Consider the following 22,881-nt stretch of genomic DNA (forward strand, 5'->3'; position numbering starts at 1 on the left):
TTCGGATGAACTGCACACATTATGTTTAACGATTGCACATTAAACTACATCAAAATTTGTGAGTTTCATGAGTTTGAGCCACATTTACCTACATTGCACGGGCTAGTTTGATCGCAAAGTCCATATTCATTGTAGAAAGTTTGCAGAATATTATGTGCATCGACGTTGGGGATGTCTGACAATAAAGCAAATGACACTGACATAATAAATGAAACTTTTTTAGTGTGATTTATTTCAAACAAATGTCAAGCTCTCATCCTCACACAATATACACTTGTACATGTATTTTGATTTCATAAGTCATGAACAAAAGTAAGCTGAACTGTGAATCGCAAAGTACAATGGTATACCTTTTTACCACGTAACAGAAAAACCGTCAGTTAATTTAACATGAAACCTTGGGGAAAGTGAATTGGTAATGTAATCTGGCAAGATCTGCACATATGTAAACAAACTGAGAAAAAGAAAGACAGAAAGAAAGTACATGTACATCAACTTATGAGTTTCCACTGCTCAAAGTCTATACTAGTAGCCTGTTAGAAGGCAATGGTGTGTACGAAAATTGTGCTATCTACAACAGGCTGGTCAAAGATTGGTCTTGGTTATATGTATGTAGTACAAGTATCCTTTCAGCCGATGTCAAACTTGGGGTGTCAAAAAAATATTTCAGGAGACAAAAGTTGAGTTGACCTGGTGGTGACTGTCAGAGGGCTGCCAACACTGGAAACTAGTTGAGAGTGAGACTCTCATAGGCCAATGCTATAATTTAGGAGTCAAAATGAGTGAGATCAATAGAAATGCATGCAAATGAAATAAAGATTTAGAGTGAGAAAGGACCAAAATGAGTGAGTCTCACGCTCAATGCATGAGAGTTGGCAGCCCTGCTGTCAGTAGGTGTACAGTAAATCCACTTGTAGAATGTGTTTTGTTTAACACGAGTTGCACAAAAACTTGACTTGACTTGAGGGATAATGTACTGAACATTCTATAAATTACAGTTTGGATATGCAAGACGACACTTTGCAATTATCTATACATTGTTTGTGCATGTACATCAAATGATAACTAGGCTTTAATATAAAGCCATTCTTAACTCAAAAACTACATCATCAAAAGTACTTCATCCTTGAAAACGTGACCACAAAGATATCAAGTCAAAATACAGCCTTTTTGCTATTACACATCATCCTCAAGTCCAGAGCCATACTTTGCTACAAGTTCTTGGGGTTTCTTTTTAGACTGTCTTCAGCAAGATATCCATGACTTCTGCCATTTCAAGAAACAAGACAAGAACAACAAAATATCATTTTTTTTTTTCCCATTTGATTTCTCATAAACTATGTCTTCGTCAAGATGGCAACCATTTTTGATATCTCCATTGGATTTTGTTACTCAAAGATTGTAAATGGACAAAAAAAGAAGCCTTAAAGCAGATCTAGCCTGCCCTTGACAAGAATGATAGACTCAGAATAACTACCAAAGAATGAAGATGGTGTACATTAAAAGTGGGCATGATTTGACTACATCAGGTAAGTGCGAACAATTTCAGTTTCAATTAGGACAAGAATGTGTTTCCCATACATTAGTGAAGTAAAATACCTCATGGTAAATGTGATCATCTAAAACAATCCTACGTACAATTTCCTTTACATTACATCGTACTACCATTCTATTTCTGCTTAGAGCATAAATCTAACTCGATAAACATGATACAGCAATGATCATATCTAGATGCATTCATATTTTTCTTGCTTTTTTTTCACACACTAGCTTTTGGAAATTCTATCAAAAATATATTCCTCACCTTGTGAAACAATTGATAGGGTTGTATCAGTGCTCATTTTTATAGCATTTACAGAATATTGCTCAAAGTCTTTAGCTTTAAATGGTAAGAAACTGATAAAGAAAACTTAAAAACTGAAAGCTTAAAAATGTGATGATGGCAGGTGTGTCTGTTGGAAGTGTAAATGCTGTAATGAGAGTAAATCTCCGGCAATTTTAATCAAATTGTTCACATTATTCTGACATGATGTCTGCTGCTTCATTTTTGATTAACTGCCTTCACTTGTGTCAAAATTTCCCATGGTGAAACTCTGAAAGCTTACAGAAGATTGATATGACCCACCCTCATTAACAGTCACAGAGGCAGTATTGTCAGAATTAGCCACTACAAAGTGCACCATTATTTACATGCAGAGCATTCAATTATCCACAGACGATGAATTTGTGCGCAAAACATAGTGGGGGGAAAAACACATGACAGCAATATGAAGTACAAAGAATTCAAACTTTATTTGGTGAAAATCAGACTGCCTTTTCTTTCCTGCATAAATGAGAATAAGCCTTTAAAAAGTATGCATAGTGTAGCATTTTCTCAGCATGTTCTGATTTAGGCATGCTGATATTTAACAAGGTTATCAGCAATACAGTCCCTTTGAAAGCGCTTCAACACTTCATTGCCTACTACCATTTTTTTGTTGTTTGTCTGTTTATTTAAAATGTTTTGTTCCTCATCTTCTGTAACCTTGTTTATCAACATACACGTCTGTCGATTATCATTGCAGGGGGTGTACAATACTTGTACTGCAGTCTCTTCTGACTGGAGCTTGTGCAGTCATCCTACTCAACCTTCTTCTTATACTGGACCTTCAGATGTGGAAGGAGTTCTGGTGTCCTGCTTGTTGCCATGGCGACATTCTGCTCCAGAGTGTTCTCATCGATCAGCTTGAACGTTCTGGCGATCTGTGGTGAAGAACCAAATAATGGGGTCAGTTTGAACAGGAAATAGACATTTTTTCCTTTGTTTGCATAAGATGACCATTGTTGCATATGCAGACATGCTGATAAATCAGTGGGGTGGGGGTCTGAGCATTTTTGTTTATATCATCTGGAACAATTTTGGACCACACCTCCTCATTTCAAGTGTGTGTTCCCTCCCTTTTTTATATTGCTATTGCAAACAAAAGCCACTTGTAAAATAATCAAAAACTATTCAGCATCTACTGGAATCCGGTCAGCTGCGAGCTATCTCCGTTAACCTGTTGAGGACGGGCTGATTTTGCTACAACATGCATTTCCCATAGACACCTGCCTTAGTATACTCGGGACTCTTCCTCAACGGGTTAAAGGAAGAACTCACCTTGGTGGTCTTGGGTTCTTTGCCAAACGACACACTGCTGACAGAGGTCGAATCCAGGCACAGCTCCGTGCCGTTCACTTCCCCTTCCTCGATCTCAACCACACCTGCGGAGGGACACAAAGGGGATAGTTGCTGGCCGAGTTGAAGATGGACCCAATAATGATAATCATGATAGACATTTCAATAATGATGCATTTGTACTGCCATTTTTATTTTGAAGGCAATATTATATATATATATTCCATATATACATAAATAAATAAAGTCTGGAGAAATGTTGATGTCACAGATTCAGGGACAGTAATCAGTTCCCAAGTTTGGAAGTAGCTGAAGAAAATGCTGTAATTGTGTAAAGATACCATAACTTGAATATTTGTTTGCTTCGAGTGCCAATTGGTGCAGAAATTTAATAGCATTGTACACACTGTCCAAAGTCTCTGGGCACAGAAAGGGTTATTACATACGAGTCTTAATCTTCTTCCAGTACATGTACTAGAATGCAATGCTAAGTTTAAGATTTCAAAGGTTTTTAGAGAAATCGTATTGTATGCTGTGATTAACTCAGCCCTTATCAGAGCAACAATATTTGAAAGGATGTCAAAGGATGATTGGCTAGCAACTGAAGAGGCTCATGCACATCCCATGGGTGGATCCAGGAATTCCATAAAATGGGGGGGGGGGGGGAGGGGAGGGAGGAGGGGTGCCTTTACAATATCATAGGGGGTGCGCATGCCCACTATTTTTCTTTTTATTTCTTTTGTTTGAACAAAAAACAAAGGAAGGAGGCAGGCCTGGTGCACTCCCCCCTGGATCCACCACTGCATCCATCCTAGTAGCATTCTCTGGACTTTCAAATACAGTCAACCTTGCTTAAGTCGACCTCGCATAAATCAAATAATCACCTAAGTCGAAGGTGTTTTCAAGTCCTCTTCTCTCTACATCCCTTTGATTTTAAATTCCTCCAAAGTCAAACTTTCTCTTTTAGAAGTCAAAGTTTTTCTTCAGTCCAAATAGATTCGACTTTAGGCAAGGTTGACTGTACTTTCGCCACTCCGCCCACTGTGTAAAAACAAACACAGTCCCATATATGTCACTAGCTAGCACACTGTCAGGTGACCACTGATTAGCTAATGAAGGCAACATGAATACAGTCAGTGTGGTTCTTGTACCAGTATACACTGTACTGCAAGAAATATTTTTCATTACAAGGTGATGGAAGGACGTGCCTCCAACTCATCCAAGCCGAACTGAGTTGTTAACCCATGACCCAAATTTGACCTTGACTTCAAAACCATGTGCAGAGGCTCTGCAAATCTTTTACAGATGTAAAATGAGTCTCACAATCATCAAGAGGGTCTTTCACAGTGCACTCATGTTATAATGAACATGGGTATGACACTTGCTACGATGAAATGATAATTTAGGTCCTAATGTTATCATCTATGTATCTTTATGTTTTCTACAGTTCAGTTATAAAGAGATTTTGATATAACGAAAGAAAATTGCAGGTCCCCGAGGACTTTGTTTAAACAGGAATTGCCTGTAATAATAATCTCCTGTATTATGGCAACACCTCATCATAAACACGGTTCCCCCTTTAATATCTGAAGGGTGATGCTAGCAGCTCTACCAAGGCTACCACGACACCTGCTTACCTATGTTTTGAGCCGACAAGAATGCCACCTGGTTGGTGCCTACGTTAACTCGTAGAAAGCCACTCTCATTGTGCATGGGCTTGTTATTTGGGTCATGTGAAGAAAAGCTGCAAATTAAAAGTGACAAATCATGGTGAAAGGCCCTTAGAATTATTACTTTTGCTTTGATGTTAAAGAATTGAAAATGAATGTCTATTACAAACAAAACATTCACCTCAACTGGTATTTCAAAAAAAAAATCGCAAAATATAAAACTTACAAACCATATCGAAGAAAGCAAAACCTGCTGCATACAAAGTAGAGTGACAATTTCTGATAACTTGCTGATAATCTTGATCAAGAGGAAAACACACACCATGTTCATAAAATAAAATACACTTGGTATTGAACAGTCCATTTACAAGTACAAGATGTAAATGCAAGGATTATAAATGAGAAATTGAACCACCAGGGTAGATTTCTTTGGCAACTCATTAACAATTCATAGTTCATAAATTATTGCAAAATAAGTCTACAATATGCTTCAAAACAAAAGTATTGTAAAATTATATTAAAGGGATCGTAGTTTTGGTAGAGACCTAATTTCAGGTTTTTAACATTTTTTGGTGAGATAATGAGAAACCTCTTATGAAATATGAAAGAACATGTAATTCCATGAGGAATTCAACATTTATTTGATGAAAATTGGTTTTGAAATGGCTGAAATATCCAAAACAGAGCGATTCTAATAGTGTGGGACCCCACCTTTTATTAAGATCTTTGTTTTACTTTGTTTTTGGATGTTTCAGTCATTCCAAACCCGACTTTCATCAAATTAACTTTGAATCCTCTTAAAATGTTACGCTCTGTACTATTTCATAAGTGTTCTCTTGGAATCTCGCAAAAAGTTAAAAGCCCACGGATTCTCATCTCCACCAATACTGTACCATCCCTTTAACTTAGTTCAAGAGCACTAAATGAAAGTGCTATAATTAGAAATGACAATAACGCAACACAACAGTCATTTACAATGGTGCTTGTGATGTTGCGCATATTCTAAGGCATTGTACAAAACTTGATATGTGAAGTTGTAACAAACTACATGTGTTTTTTTAACAGTTTCTTATATTTGGTGGTCATCCAAACAGAACTATAACACGACCTGTTCCATGTCAGCTATAGATGGAAATTTGAGTTAATAACAAATTACTCTGCAGTAAAAAGGTCAAGAGGGCTATGGACAACTTTGTGGCAAGATAAACAGTGATTTACAATCAATCAAAACGTGAAGTACCGTACCTGAAATTCAACATTGGCTGTCCAATGTGTGAGAAGACAAGGGACTCCTTGTAGTCAAATGGCTTAATGGTTGGATAGAAACCCTCGGCTTTCACAGATTCCCACTTTCCTAGCAACCACTCGAGTGGCCTGACCGCATCATGGAGAGCAGGACCTGGAGACAAGACAATCATGAGAAAAAGGAGAGGTCGAAGGCTGCATCATTGTTCCACAGTAGGTTGCATCATCTGATTCCTTGACAGACCAACTGAAATTATTAATTTCCAAATAACATATCACTGCCATGACCCCAAGAAAAACAGAACAAAAACACAGAAGAATCTAATAGCTGCTTCAGAAACAAAAAAACAAACAACAAAACAAACAAAAACACACACACAGAAAAAGGTGAAGCTACTGAAGCTTCCACACTCGCCCCAAATCCTATCTGAAAAAAAAAAAGGCAGACAAAACTACAAACAATTTCTCATCACAAACATCATATCCAGAAAGACGAAGGAGCATCTAACAAATACAAAGATAGATCACTTTGACTGAACTACTAGTAGTGCCTCAGGCTCAGGATGCGGATGCCATTAATCCATTGAGGACGAGTCCCGAGTATACTCAGGCAAGTGTCTGGGGGAAATGCATGTTGTAGCAACATTAGCCCGTCCTTAACATCTTTCTACATCTTTTTACAAGCTCACTAGCAATCAATCCAAGAGTCAGAGATATAAACATGATAATGTCAAGATATTAAATAGAGTAATTTTGGCTAGTGAGTGTTTTGCTTCTGATGCTGTTCTATAGCTGTTGATACTTCTTTCAGTTCACATCTGATAAAATCACATGACACAACTTGTTTGCAAAGAAAATGAAAATGAAAAATCATCAATGTGAAAAATCATCAGTGCTGGATGTGATAACTGTTGTTACAATGACCATTATATGGTCAGTTTCAAATTATTATGCTATGTATCAGAGCACATGTGCTTGCTCTCTCAAGAGTCTCAGTTCCAATTTTCCATTTTGAAATGTTATCATTCCTAGTATACAGAGTAGGCATACCATGGTTGGTATTACACATTTCTTTGGACCTTTCTTAGAATTTGCTATTCCGGATTTTGAGGGCTACCCTACCAGAGATTAACACTCAATATAACCAGGGACCACCTCCCTGATATAACAGTAAATAACATGATACATGGGACATCATGTGTTGGTACACGAGTAAAAGACCACTGCACCGACACCACACAACAACAACGCAATGCAATGGTAATACATGTACGTGAATTATCACGCCAGACGATATAGTCAGTATTGATAAATTATATCAAAGATGAACTGATTCAGGCATAAAGCAAACCTTAGATAATGTAATATGTATGTATGTATGTAGAATTCTAGCTAGGAAGTAGAAATCCTACTCCAGAGAGATCTGAGCTGAGTCGCACCAGACTGTCAAGAACGGAGTATGAAGTAGATTCTAAATCAACATCAATCACCATTTACCTGATGAAGACATCCTGTAAATCTAAAAATTTCGAACAAAACTCGGAAAGAGGTACTCAGGACTTTCTGTCGCCAAACACCAATAGCTTAGGGTATGCTCACAACCGGTTATTTTGTTCTTCTGCGTAATTGATAAATACTGAGAAACTGTAAAATCCCGTTCCAGAAATCATCGCAATGTGTATACAGGGTTGGCTCGCTCTTCCTGCAGGTTTACATACAGCTCTAGCCAGCCAGCTGTACAGGCACACAGAGCGTTCGCCGATCGCAAGTACATTTGTACACGTGTAGGTGTGGACGTGGGCGCACTTCCGCGTGCTCTGCGTTGTATGGGGTGGGGGAGTTTCCCTGCACAAACTTTCCCTGGCCTCGATTAACCGCGATTGCAGGCGATCGATCCCACGGGCTTGATGTTCACATGGTGAATTACGTAAGATCGTGTTGATACTGGTATTGCGCTTGGATCCTAGTGATAGTGTGTTTACTGTAACATGTGAGGAAAGATCCTGGTATTAAACTCAACAGGCAGGAATGGGATGCTGTCCGATGTAAGTGTCATATGCCAATTCTGCTTTGAATAGGAATAGGCAAAGAGGAAGGGATGACAAGACATCCCTTTCTTAGTCCAGAACATTTCTGCAAGGAAGAAAAGTCAAGCTACAGCGTGAAGGCAAAGCGCATCTGATTGACTCGGCGAGGCCGAGGCTCCAGACCAAACAAATTCGTTTCTACCAGATTTCTAGTTTTCTACCTCATCGATCATGGGCCTCAAAGTCATGATGTCGAAATAGGCAAGCAAACCGTCATTCGTTTTGCCCCGTGTCGTGATCCATGTGTTCGCCCTAGTTAGGGTCTGGAAAGCTGACCGACCCATATTTTGTAGGCCAGCAGGTTGAAAGCCGCGAACTGCGAACTCGAGAGAGATTCAACGTGATACAGGCAATTTTGCGCGGGGTTAAACGGGTTCACACTTCAGAACCCTACACATGGCGTGCCCAAAGCGAACAAGTCTACACCATTACCGTTCACCGACCGAGTCATAGCTAGTCCAAATCGCTATTCAAAGCGTCAAGAATTCCGCCGAAGATAGCTTGACGTGCCAAATTTGAAAAAGTGGAAATTCTGGCCGAACACACCCTAGAGTTTGGGAGATAAATTCAAGGTAGAGCTACAAGAATTTGATAAATGACAACTTGCTCTACGGCCTACATGCAGTATCATGCCCTCATTCATGGTAATCTGGTTAGTATTTTGAACCGGCTTTCCCACTCAAGGAAGGTAGGGTATGGCGACTTGGTTTTCACATACAGACAGCAGGCTTTCATGTGTGTTGCAAGTGGTCTTTTGAAGCTGAAATTGCCTTGTGTGCGTGCTCTCCGACAAAATAGAAAAAAAAAAATCGCCCCCTCCCCCCCACACCCCCCCCCCAACAACAATTAGGCGCCTACCACTACCAGTCAGGTAAAAATGTTGCATGCACACTTCATGTGTTCAGATTGGATGTAAAAATTGTAGGGATTGTGCTCAGTTATGTTCTAGAAGTAGAACCTCGACCAATTTAACTGGTCTACAGCTTGTTGATGTCTAGATTACCGGTAGTAGAAGTAATTTATTTGCTAATGTGTGGCAGCAATTTTTAAAACTTGTTTACTTGATTAGTTCCTAACTTTTCTTTGCTACTTGAAGTTAAACAATATGCACCTGCAGTACATTATATGGCCTACACTGTCACTGGTTGATACTCTGATTTTAATTCCCTGTCCTGCGTGGTGTCACAAGATACACCGTGTACCCCATGGCCAGCTGTGACCCATGTCAGACAAAGTTGTGCCTGGTGGTGTGACGAGGTACTGGCGTGGCTAGGTACTGGCGTGGCTTCTTGGAAGTACAGCTACTGTCTCCAAAACATTGTAAATCAAGGGAGTTGTATGAAAAGCCATGGAAGGAATTTGAATCTTTGAACTGGAAATATGTTACTGTCTTTGAACAGCCCAAGACCAATTTAAGGTCAGATTTTGTTTCTGCCTTTACTTCTTTTTTATTCTCTCCAATTTAATGGCACTGCGATTCATGCAGGATAGTTACTGTAATTCAAATGCAGTTAAATGTTGGTTCAGTTGATTTCTGTAATGGAGCCAAATTAGATGAACAGAATGTTATAGTTTCATCAAAATCTCTCATAGAATATGAAAGTTATCATAAAATTAAGTTTCCCTTGTTTTCATGGCAGTGATTTGGTCGCAAACACTATTTATGCAAATTAGTTAAGCTACTGTTGTCATCTACTCGAAACTCTCCCATTGGTTGTGTGAAAAAAAGTTGCCATGTTTCTTGGCAGTGATTTGGCTTCAAACCTATGTATGCAAATTGGTTGAGCTACTGATGTCATCAACTCAAAACTCTGCCATTGGGTCGTGAGAAAAATAGTAGAACAAGACATGTTTCATCTCAGTGATTCACTGCCTTAGACCACTCTTATCCCTAAAAAGTCATTAAAGGCTATATTGCAAAACAACAATTTGATGTAAGGATCCACGCTTTTCTGTTTTGATTGTGTGTCGAAAGAAATTAAGTGAAGATTTGTGTGTAGGTCAATGTCCGACTTGTGAAGAGCTGACGTCATCGCCACACCTGGTTTGCTCAGATCCACGTCTGTTTCTGATCGTAGCGCTTCGGGAAAACAAAGGAAACTTTTAAACTTCCATAACACCTTATTTTAGGTCTGATTTGGATGAAACTGCTACCATTCATTTCATCTGCTTTTACTGTAGTCATTGAAGACAACAATTAGACATATCTAACTCCAATTTATGTGGGTTGGTACCAGTAACAATGTTTCAATGTGAACACTGATGGAAAGAAAGGTAAACTTGTCTACTTTAATTCAAGCCACTTGTCAATATTCTATCACGTAAATGTTGCAATAACTTGTTAAAAGGCTATCAACAGATTTTGAACCAAAAAAGTATGAGATATATTGTAAATCCATGTCAAAGGGTTTCCCAGGCTGTGATAGAAAATGTTGAAACAAATTTTTGTTTTGCTGAAGTGCAAGACATGAATATACAGTAGTCGGAAAATGGGTGAATCCAGTGAAGGAATATTAAGTAGTGACTGTACTTGTATCACATGCCAATCTGTCAATTGTATGACAATGTACATGATATTCTGCAAATTCTTTATTTGCCATACATGAATAACAGGTCACCTTCAAACTTTGTACTTTGAATTAAGGTTTGTATACATCGTATATAATGCAGGTGATCACTTCGAGAATGAGATTAAGACAACTCTCCAGAAAGAATGTATGCCACCCTAACTACAGTACCCAGGTACAATGTAGCTCTAAACATTTTAGTCCATGTACATTTGTATTACCTGTTGTGTGGGTGTTGAACTTAAAAAAGAAAGAAAGCGTTTTTTGTATGACAAACTTAGGGTTACATCGACTGATATGCAGTAAGAATGCAGTGTTAAAAATGTATGTTGATATGAAGCATATTTACAAGTGTTCCAACAAAATGTGACGTTTTTGCAAAAGGCATTAAAAGAGATATCAATTGTAAGCATGAAATGAAACAGCTAAACAAATCTGTGGAATATAATGTCAAATTTCCATTTCTGAAATTGAACAAGAATTGATTAAAACCAGAATGCACATTGATGCTAGAGGTCATCTACTGCACTTTGTAGGTGAACATGCCAAAGATGGTGAAAACCTTGAACTTCGCAGTAACTCTGGGTGACAATTATATATTTAGGGGTGATGTGATTGAGGGTTAACAAATACATATTGAGTTGTTTTCAGCCTACGATGACCATGAAAAACATCCTCTTCATAATGAATTTTTACACTAAATTACATGATGTACATTTTATAATCATCCCTTAGCGGGAGATGACACAAACATTGCAAAGAAATGAAAAAGAAAAGGAGAACACTTCTGATGTCTAAGGCGGGATGGAATGTGTAAATTTATGCATCATAAAAGTTGTTGTGAATACTGATTTAGGAAGGACCGCAGCACGTATTGTAGTTGGAGTGTATCATAGCACCAAATACTTCAGAAAAATGTCGCACATTGCAGTGCACTACCCAACTCTCATCCAAAGTGGCAATTAGAAGGCGCCATAAGAATACAAACAAAATGAAAAGGAGCCACAGAGAATGCTCCAATTGCGTTGTTGTTATCTATGTAAGTGTTTGTAGTTTCAACTTCAGCCCGAAACTCTTTGTTCTCATACAGAATGTCATCTTTGAGTAAAAATGTGGAAGAAGATCTTTGTAATAGAGAGATGGTGCATTATACCTGTGAATGATTTTGGAATGTTGCTACTGCTAGATAAATCTCCAACATACTGGATGAGTAGGGTTGACGTTCTGGTCTCGATGTGCAGAGTTACAATAAAAACAAAGTGCTATGTAGGATTATAAGCAAAGTTGTTATGTTAGGTTCACACGTGCGGGATTGCAAATCTGGAAAGTTTGTTTTCAGCTTACCATTGAGAGGGAACATTTTCCATGCAAGCAGAACATTTAACCTGAGATTGATATTTTTCCTTTTTTCCTTGCACATTAAATGGACTTCAGTATTCTCATAGAGTTGTTATAACTTTGAGTGGAAATACCAGAATGCCCGCTGCAGCAAGAAACAAATGTAATCAGAGGTCGATGAGTAATTCTGTATTTAAGCAGGTCCATTACTATGGCCACACCTCCTCTTCTCCTCGTCTTTCAAAGACCTTTGACATTTCATGGAGATCCTCCTCCCACTCTCACAAAGTGAATGCAAAATTTGGAAGCAGAGAATTCGAGACCCTGTAAAAAAATCATGCATAGGAATCGACAGCAGCAACAAAAAGTTTCCTTGAAAAACAGTTGTCTTTTGCAAACATCTTCAAGCATGTATGAATTTCTTTGAAAAGGATCGGGATTAGAATTCTCTCTCTAAATTCACAGAGGTGGTTGTTGCTTTGCAGGTTCTGACTCTTCATTGTACTTTGAAAAGACGAGACCACTCTGATTTTGCTGTGCAACTTGTTCTCTCTCGTTCCAGAAACCTAATCCTTGGTCAGAAATGAAACTGAAAGGAGGATGGATATTCTGGAAAGAATTTTCCCGAAAGTCCAAAATTTGAGGGACTTTCTGGAATCGTTGCCCAAGTGTCCCGACGTCATTACATCCAAGGATAAAGCTGGGTGAGTGGTCTCAAAGCTCTTACTCCTTCACGACGGCCCAATATCCTGAAAATATTTCAAGATGTAAACCACATACATGTATAATCCTTGATCGGACCTACAATCTTATTAAAGAATCAAAAGTGAGAAAAACAAATCTTATTTCGTGCAGCATGGGTATAACAGATTTAGTTTGACCATGAGCAGGAACCTTGAACTTTTTATTTTAAGTGAGAGTGAAATTTGCAAGAAATCAAGGCATATACAAATTTTTTTTTATGTGTGGAAAATTGCATTAAATCATTTTATTTGCAGATGAAACAACCAAATACATTGTACAGTAAATGTGACATATCACAGTGGTGATGTGGTTGCTGTACTTCATACACACTATTCAGTCTTTTTCTTCGCTGGAACTTCCGGAATTACCATTTTCTGTGACTTGTTTTTAACAGTTTGTTTCTACTAGTATTTTTCTGCAGTAGCAGAGATAACAGAGTCTTGCCTGTTCAGACATTTTAATTTGAATGGTCCATATTAAGTAGCCACTGATTTGTGCTTGCCAGAGGAAAACGGGGTGAGCAAACTTGTTGAGCCCTCCTCAATCCAGATCATTTTCATGTCTCTAGATCTGTTTTTTGCCTCTTTTGTCTTTACAATTGTCAAACTTTCAGAATACAAATCCATGGCATGTCGAAGTTGACTCTGATGTAGAGTAAAATCGGATAATAACAGAATGGCCCAAGCTTCATCAAAAGAAATGGGAAAGAAACAAAATTTTGAAGTTTTACATGAAATCATGAAAAAAGTTAATACCATTACTGGATACAACCATGTATTCATGCAAAGTAAAAAAGGTGGTAATATCATCACCTCATTGACTCTTCCGCTGGTTGATATCCAAAAGTGTCCTAATTTTTTTTATTTTTTCATTCCTAATTAAGCATCTACAATCCTTTTCCCCCTGAAAGTCAGCTTTACTAGGTTTTTACAGCACTATCAATGATTTGATGGGTAAGGACACGACTTATTCATGTATATTTCACGTCATAAAAGGAAAGTTTGTGACGTTGGATGTGCTGGCCAATGAGAGCCTTTTGAAGTGATGATGTCATCCCCACCTCAACTGTGCACATGTATGCGACTATAGAGTATCGAGGTGATCAGATGTCACAGTCTTTTGCTACATACTAGCTTGGGACGGAACCAGGTGCAAGCATAAACACCTGGGTCGGGTGAGGTTATTTGGGACCAGTTTCCATGGCGATAAATGGCATGGAATGACATCACATTTTGGTACTCTATTACGGCTGTATTTGAATGAAAACATGAAACAAATTCTCTTTCTTATGGAAGGTTGGAGATTGATGAAACCTACACTGTATAACATTCTGTGCGTCCGATTTGACTAGCTATTTATCAAAGCTGACTTGAACACTCCATGATGTGAAATGGCACTTTAGTCATAAACGGAGGGTGTGATGTTTCATTGCCACTGAAAATTTGGTGAAATGGTCCGCAAATAGCCCACTATTATTTGTGCGCCCTAGGAGAGTGGTTTGCTTGTGCTCTGTGATTTTGGGTCAAAGTATCAGAGCTAACAATGTCAGAGGTGAAATTTCAAAGGTATAATGTGGGTCTAAACTGTTCTTGAAATATGATTCAGGACAAAGCAAACTTGAAATCTTTAGCAATTTGTTGTGACATTTAAATACAGTTGTTATGTTTGATATCTTCTGTGTTTTCACATCTTACATCTGTACTTTAGACTTTTTTTTTCAACCCGATAGACTACTTTGTGGTTGAATTCAAGGAGAATTATATAACCAAGTAATCACTTTTTCCTTTCTGAAGATCTTTGATTTTTCACATTATGAGAACTGTTACTTTAAGGGTAGTAAAATTAAATACCATAAAAGCATGCTAGGTCGGAGATACCGTACATAAGTCGGTGACATACAACATTTGCTCCTTCGACAATTGCTCCGGTCTTATTTTCTCCAAGGACTTGGGGTTAGGGTTAGGGTTAGGGTTGTGATAGGGTTTTAGATTTAGTTTGATGTGAGGATAAGGTTTAAGGTTATAGGGTTAATTATGTTTGTGGGTAGAATTTATGTTTGGCTTAGGGTGCACATACATGTATTTCATGGGAGCAATTGTCGCAGGTGCTAATGTCATGGAACCACATATTAGTCACCTGCAAGCTCTCTTTCCTCCATCACTGACCATTGCATTCTCCAGTTCTGAAAATGACATTTCTGTAGACTATCAGCCATACAAATTTCATAGATTATACACATATTGTTTCAATGAAATTATGAACTGCTCTTTTCGGTTGTCAAATCTGTCCATAAACACTGCCAAACTGATACAGAAAAACAATTTGTTTTATTTTTTTATCGGCAGTTTTCTCTGTAGGCCTATAAGTTCTGCTTCTTGTATTTGTTTTAAAGAGAATTGAATTGAATGTTCCTTTTAAGTAGGCGGTTGCTTGAACACATTTGGCTTATAACAGGTGCATTTTCTAATCTCTCACTTGTGAATGTGTAATTTCGCTTTGATAAGGCAATTGTAATTGTGATAGAATGTCACAAAATTAACTTCTAAGAAGTCAAAACTTTTGCAGTGACAATTCAGTATCCTTTGATTTCCCTTTCTGTTGATTCTTGACACACTGTTTGTTGTTAAGGCAGATAAGATATATGTTACAGATTCTCTTGAGGTGTGAGCAGAATGCACTGTTACACGTACAAGTGTACAACAAGCAGTCACTCGCTGTACGTATTAGCCCAAACCTGCCAGAGATGGCAGTAAAAGAATTGACAAACTTTCTCGTCACTACAGAACCATCCTTCCTATTAAGTTTATATTAGGATTCTGGATGTGTAATTTGCATACAATGCAGAATACAATTGGTGTATGTCCTGAGATAACTCATTTTGGTATTGTGATTTATTCGACCCTGCCTGTGATAATTTCTTACCGCTCTTATCTTTAATCTTTATATCACTTTTTATCTGTGTAGATATCGCATCTTTATTGTGTCCACATGTTTATTTTGTTGTTGTTGTTGTAGTACTATGTGATTTGACAGTTAATTTGTAGCAGGGTTCACTTAAAGGGAACGTAAACCCAAAGAGCACTGTGGATTGAGTGAAAGCAGTAGCATTAGTAGAACACATCGGTGAAAGTTTGAAAAAAATCGGACAATCGATGCAAAAGTTATGAATTTTTACAGTTTTGGTGTTGGAACCGCTGGATGAGGAGACAACTAGAGGTTATGACGTATGAGTGGACAACAATACAAAGAAAATATAAAGGAAATGCAACAAAAATTCACTTTTCTAGCATTATGAAAGGGCACTTGAATAACGGCTTTCAGAAAGCAGGGGGAATAATTGCTACCCTTAACTTTATGTCAGTATCAAGTTGATGGAATTTGTAATTTTCATGAAAACTGAGTTTTTGTGGAATTTTCTTTATATTTTCTTTATATTGTTGTCCACTCATACGTCATAACCTCTAGTAGTCTCCTCATCCAGCGGTTCCAATACAAAAACTTTAAAAATTCATAACTTTTGCATCGATTGTCCGATTTTCTTCAAACTTTCACTGATGTGTTCTACTAATGTTGCCGCTTTCACTCAATCCACATTGCTCTTTGGGTTTGCGTTCCCTTTAATAGCAGGCCTGTGGACCCTGAATGTGACTACCCTTTTTTAAAATGAAATTGAATAAATAAATTAAATGTCAGGACGCTTGATTCACCAGTTATGATTCTGTAACATTTAGATGTTATCTATTAGGTCGAGTAATCGGAACTGGAAACTTTCAAGGAAAACATGGACATTCGAGGAATCATGAAATTTCCCAGTGGTAAACCTGGTGGATGGTCGAATCAGAAATTTGATATGACTGATTCAAACTAAAATGATCTGATTAAACTTAGGTGCAAATGGAAACTCTTTAGAAGGGACTATCATATTTCAGGACTTTTTTGAAATGTGATATTCTGTTCAGTAGCTGGAAATGGGATATGAATAAAATGTAATAACAATGTAAGTATGGGTAAACAAAATTGATACAAGATGTTGAAAATTATGAGCAGTACATTAAAGGAAGAATCAAATCAACTTTAAATCAATCCTGTCAGAATCTCCATATGATAATCTGAGTGATCTCATTCATTTCAATAAATGCATAGTTTACTTGCTGTGATGTCTGTTTGTGACTCTGAACTTCAAAAAGAATATCAGGATGATTATGGAAAATAAGAGTAAGATACAAAGTATGTTCATTTACAATGTATCTGCATGATGTGCAGAATTTTGTACACAAGATTAAAATGACTAAATTTTGGAATTGGGAATGAAAATAGGAATATAATGCTTTGTCTGTAGCAATTACACAGAATATCAAATTACGATTATACTGCAGAACCACAGGTTATATCCTACTTTAATTCAGGATGAGTACCCATAAGCATAATTCTTAAAAAAAAAAAAAAAATCTCTGGCAAATATACTTTATTAAATGTATACGGAGGCATTTTAAATCTTAAATCATAGAATGTTTCATGTTGTCATGCATGCAGGATATCCATTGTGTTACTAATTAAGAGTACAAACTGGTGTGAAATCACAAAGTTTTGATAAAAGATAGACCCCTACCCTTGGAGTGTGTTCACTTGTTTTTTCAATTGTGTCTATTTTTTCATGTGTAAAGGTTTAAAAAAACACACAAATCTTTACAGTTACTTTGAAGGTCTTTTTTTTTTTACTGTACATGTGTAATATTCAAATTGTAGACAAGACTTTTCATGTCTAGAGCATTTATCAGGTATAGATAAGCTGTGAAACATTGTGCTGTTTATTTTGTGCGTGGTGCATTGGAATTCCTTCGCAGGTACAAAGCCTTCTTGCAAATGACTGTCCTCGGTATCCCATCATGCCATTTGGGATATTCTGGACCCCTGGACTTCCTGCAGCACTCGGATCAGATGGAAGTTGTCAATAGGGTTCTATGTGTGAGTCTAAAAGAGCCTTGGCCCTACAATTGCATCTTGTTTTGACTCATTTTCATATATCAATACGTTAGCACACAATACTTGTCAAGGCAAGGGTAGATAGTTAAGATTTACTGAAGGAAACTGAGAAGTATCATTCGTGCATATTCAATATCTTATATTGTGTTCAATTAACTGTCCTTATCAGTTGAGTGAAAGTCAAATTGACACGTGTACCGCTTTGAATCATGTCTCTTTTTATGGATATAAATAAATTATTGAATTGAAAAATAACCAAGTGTTTCACGACAAAAGCAAGAGTCAACAATGAACAGTTTAGCAACAACCACACCAATACTGCAAGTTTGGCACATGTCTTTGCCCCATGAGATAACCAGTAATCCCCAAGAAAGACACAGGCAGCCACACACACATACACACCGACGCACAGACACAAACACACAAACACACACATACAGACATTACAATTTGTATCCTGCCTGTGTTCAAGCACAGATCTACACAATTGTATGCACTCGCACATTACACACATGAAGTACATAGACAAAAAAAGTCTAATGTTCCTGAAGGCAAATTGATTATATCTGATTTAGTTTGTGTTGACAGCAAGATATCTGATGCAAGCTCATCTTTACGTGAAATTTAATCTATATGAGATCAGTTTTCTTGTGAAATTATCACCAAATTGATTGATTTATACCAATCAGATATTTAAAAATATACATTTTGAGACTGAATGAAAGGTCTGTCTTATTTGGTCACAAATAATAAAGGAAATATAAAAAAAAACAGATGTAGAGCATATTTGATTCCATCTGTTGTTGATATAGTATGAATATTCAAAGTACTAGATTATTTTGAGACAAAATTTTGTTTTCGTCTGCTAGGATGCAGGTAAAATCCTTCAGGCCTGACATATTTAGAAAATACAGGTGCTTGAGATTAACCATTGATTAACCAGTGCTGCCTTGATGAATCATGTTTCTACAAAAAAAGTAAAAATCTAATTATAGGTAAATCAAAACAGTCACACAACGTAGAATAGTCCACAAATATTTCCTTTTGAATTTATTTGGGATGAACGTATTTCTTCGTAAGACCAGTTCTTTTACCACTTTTATTGACAGAAGGGAAATATCACAAGGACAGAAGAGTGGGAGAATAAGGTGTTTATTCTAATAACAAAAATGTCCCCTCTTTATATCATGATGATTCATTCTAGTCCAAGTCAGTTTTAGTTTCATTCCCAAGTGTATAAACAATAAATTGTTATCTGTTACAACAAGCAGCGAGCAGCAGATGATATCTTCATCATCAGCATAACACAGGATGAAGAGAATAAATTATTAATGTAGAATCATAAATCCTTCCAATGATATATTTTGACAGGATTTTTAGCCCAGGTATGTAGGTAAGGCCATGAAATTGTTGTCAACGTTTGCTTTCAATGTTTGAATGAAAAACACAAACAAAATAAAATGGGAGAAAGCACAACACTCGTATCAACTCTTCAAGAACTGTTTTGCAAAGAGCAACGAAACTTCGCAATATAATAACTTTCCTAATTTTGATCCCATGGCAGTTTAAATATAGAATTTTACTCTTTATTTTCAGACTTACTTTTAACTGGTCCGGAGTTCCCCTTTAAGAGACAGAAAAAGTATGGTCATTCATTCAAACTTTTATGAGCTTTCTCTATGGCACAAAATACAGGTATTCTTACAGATACAGTTCACCTTTGGGAGCAGTGATTTTAAAAATTTTCGAGTTATCACATTTGATGCATATGTATAGGTCAGTTGTATCACAAAACATCCTATCATATAAAAATTTTGCAATGAAACCAAAGATATAGGGAGATATCACTGTTTTTCTCATTAAACCATAACTGTAGACGGTTTAGTCTAGAAACAATTTTATTATAACTATTGTTCACATTTTGTATATTCAACAATACTTAACATTGGTTATCCTGATTTAAATTTTTACAATGGTTGTTTCTATGCCTAACTCACATTTTAGAACTATTTTGAAGCACTAAAGCTGGCTTTTGTTTCATCTGCAAATGGTAATTAATGCCTTTAACCTAAAAACAATGATCTGTGAGGATTATAACTGATGACAAAGTCCGGCATGAATCTAGCAAGACTACCATGAAATATATGATAAAGTGAAAATGTTCTGCAAGGCCACTTCAGCAGTTACATCAGGCCATCAACTCCCGAGAAGCCACATATTTGTATTTTATGTCATAACTTTTAGTAATCATTACTAATATTTCATACGGCAAAATTGAAACTCCCCTTCGGTTTCAGCCCCATTTTGGCCATTTACCATTGTCCATATATACAACTGTAGGTTGCAGAATGTCAAACCCTGTACAGTGCGCTCCTGTTATAATAAACGTGGTCATATTGAGATTTTGTTACAGACTACAATAATGAATAGTTCTGATTGGACACATCAGCGAGCATCGTCCTCGGTAATCAAAAGGAACCAGAAAAAAAAACAAACAAAAAAAAACCTTCCAATCACGTTACTCTTCTGCTGTGACACATAGGTGATGTCTGGAGGTTGAAGCCTTGCAGTCTTTATACTCGGTGAACTTTTTTCCCGCGATAGGTGCATTGAACCTTTGAACTATTTTGCTTATTTACACATGTAGAAAAGGCAAAGATCAACTCTTATTTACACTTTAATTGATCATGACGCAAATGTAAAGTTCACTGACTATGCGATCCATTATCACAAGTTTCTGTTGATCACAGAAAATCTGCCTTTTGCTGACATCCAATTGCACATTGAAGCACATGACGATCTGTAGAATCTGAATGCTTCATGATGATAGAAGTTCATACTAATGATGAATAGTAAATCTTTATAATGATACTTGTAAGAATAGCCCATCCTTACAAAAACATAAGGTAATATCTGATGAAAAAATATATATATATATTTTTACATGTAATGCAAGAATTGTAGCTTAATCCTGGATGCACTTTGTCATTGCATATTTATGTTTGAAGTAATATGTCAAAGAGAATATTATTCTGAAATATGAGAAAAAAAATATGTGTGCCTTTTTGGAAATTAAACCCCTGAAATGGTAACCACTGGTTGTGTGTTATCTCCCTTTGTCCATCTGTGTGTATGTCTTGTCTGTCTTTCTGTCCTCACCAGCGCCTGGAGCGACAGGGCAAATGTGGAAAAAATGTGCTGCTGAATGGATTCCGATCTGTAAGCTTTGTTTGTTAAAAGTTATATTCTTAGCATGCCTTCATGTGATGTGATATTTATGGATTCAATACATGTATTTGTTTCTTCTTTATTGGTGTGACCTAATAATGATTTTCATTTTTATTTTACCTCCATCACACATATGTAATTAATGTGACAGAACAAATTTGATGTATGTATCTGTTAGATGAGTCTTTGCTTTGGTTCATTTTGCCAGAATTGAATGAAGAGAGAAAAATGAAAACTAATGTACTGAAATGTTGAAAGCTGTGATTTTGAGATCACCAAATGTGCTTTTTCGTACGATTCTTATGTCTTTGGTTTAATTGGCTTAAAGGTCGTACATCCGTTTTGCAAACATTACGAAATTTTTTAGTGGTTGAAGAATGATGTCTCCCAACATTAAGTATGAAATCTGATGGTAATACACCTCAGACTTCTAAAAAACAGAAATGAAACACTAGCTCCATGGTGCTTAAGAAAACACTCCCCTTGGGTACCGAGAATAAGAGATGCTCTTTTGGGTCCGAATAAAATCACTGGAAAGCTTTAGTATTGGTTTTTCCCTCCATCATAAAGAAGTTTCCAGTTTTATCATTCTGGAAAAAAGTTTTAATTATCTACTTACTTCTACAATTTACCAGCTTATGAAAGGAATCTAATTTTTGGGGTTGCAAAGGGGACACACAAACACAAACTTTATTGTGTGCATTTGTGTTTGTGTGTGACTGTTCTGAGCAGATTTTCTGCATTGTTATGAGTAAACCAGTAAGAGACAGGTGGTGGGGGGGGGGGGGGATATGTGTGCGGTGTAAGATATATACATTGTACATTGTAAAGTACTGGATTTCGTTTGAACGATCGGTTATATAATGAAGCAATGTGTTGGTCATTTGTCTTTCTGTTTTTTTTCCAGATTTTTCTGTATCTGGTCTACATATTTAATCATGTTGCATTAAGAAAAATGTTAAATTGTTTTATTGTTAGTATGATTCTCCTATTGTTGAGCAAAATTTAAAATCAGGAACCCCCCCCCAAAAAAAAAAAAAAAAAGAAGAAGAAAGTTGCGATCTAATGTAGATACTTGATTTGATGGTTATGGAGCCGGTTGATGTGCTTTAATCCTTTGTGTGTTTCGATTGCCGATTGGCACAGAAAACCCGATAGCATTGTACACACTGTCCAAAGTCCCTGGTAGAAAGACGATTAAAGGGATGGTACAGTATTGGTGGAGATGAGAATTGGGCTTTTAACTTTTTGCGAGATACCAAGAAAACACTTATGATATAGTACAGAATATACCATTTTAAGAGGAATTCAAAGTTTATTTGATGGAAATCGAGTTTGGAATGACTGAAACATCCAAAAACAAAGTAAAACAAAGTGATTGTAATAATAAATTATTAGAATTGCTCTTCTTTGGATATCTCAGCCATTTCTAAACCAATTTTCATCAAATAAACGTTGAATTCCTCATAGAATTACATGCTCTTTCATATTTTATAAGAGGTTTCTCATTATCTCACCAAAAAATGTTAGAAACCTGAAATTAGGTCTCAACCAAAACTATACGATCCCTTTAAAAATGATACCTACATGTATTGTGTTTCTTCAATGTGATGACAGTGGGGAACAGGAGGAGACTTCCAGGGCCCAGCATCGGGGATGAACCTTCCAAACAACAATAGTATTCAGCTCAGAACCCCCTACTGGGGCAAACTCCTCAGCAGGTGAGCAGGGACAATGAAGACCGATAATCTCTTGATTTCATTCTATTTCTTGTCTGCCATGGACTGTCAGAATTTCAGAGCCTGGTTATCGTTCCATGTTCACTATGTCACTGTCGGCAACCAGGGGTTGCCTGCGGGTGG

General features: G+C 37.0%; 2 protein-coding genes across 2 annotated transcripts in view; one reads left to right on the forward strand and one right to left on the reverse strand.

Annotated features, from left to right (window-relative positions):
* Positions 1–762: 762 nt before the first annotated feature.
* Positions 763–7,784, reverse strand: LOC139743011 (peroxynitrite isomerase THAP4-like). Its single transcript, XM_071653516.1, has 5 exons — positions 7,570–7,784; positions 6,073–6,226; positions 4,795–4,901; positions 3,140–3,243; positions 763–2,742 (listed from the first exon to the last, which is right to left on the reverse strand). Exons 1-5 carry the CDS (start codon positions 7,580–7,582, stop codon positions 2,620–2,622), a joined length of 501 nt encoding a protein of 166 aa, XP_071509617.1. The 5' UTR covers positions 7,583–7,784; the 3' UTR covers positions 763–2,619.
* A 4,880-nt stretch (positions 7,785–12,664) lies between these two features.
* LOC139742979 (uncharacterized) overlaps positions 12,665–22,881 on the forward strand; it is a 45,332-nt gene continuing 35,115 nt past the window's right edge. The window contains exons 1-4 of the mRNA XM_071653485.1: positions 12,665–12,768; positions 17,653–17,773; positions 20,954–21,010; positions 22,637–22,740. Of these exons, the coding sequence (XP_071509586.1) occupies positions 12,665–12,768; positions 17,653–17,773; positions 20,954–21,010; positions 22,637–22,740 (386 nt within the window). The remainder of the gene's footprint in view (positions 12,769–17,652; positions 17,774–20,953; positions 21,011–22,636; positions 22,741–22,881) is intronic.

Source organism: Diadema antillarum, unplaced genomic scaffold (genome assembly GCF_040938485.1).
Source record: "Diadema antillarum isolate AM-2024a unplaced genomic scaffold, OU_Dant_1.0 seq00001041_RagTag, whole genome shotgun sequence".
In the NCBI taxonomy this organism is placed as follows: Eukaryota; Metazoa; Echinodermata; class Echinoidea; order Diadematoida; family Diadematidae; genus Diadema; species Diadema antillarum.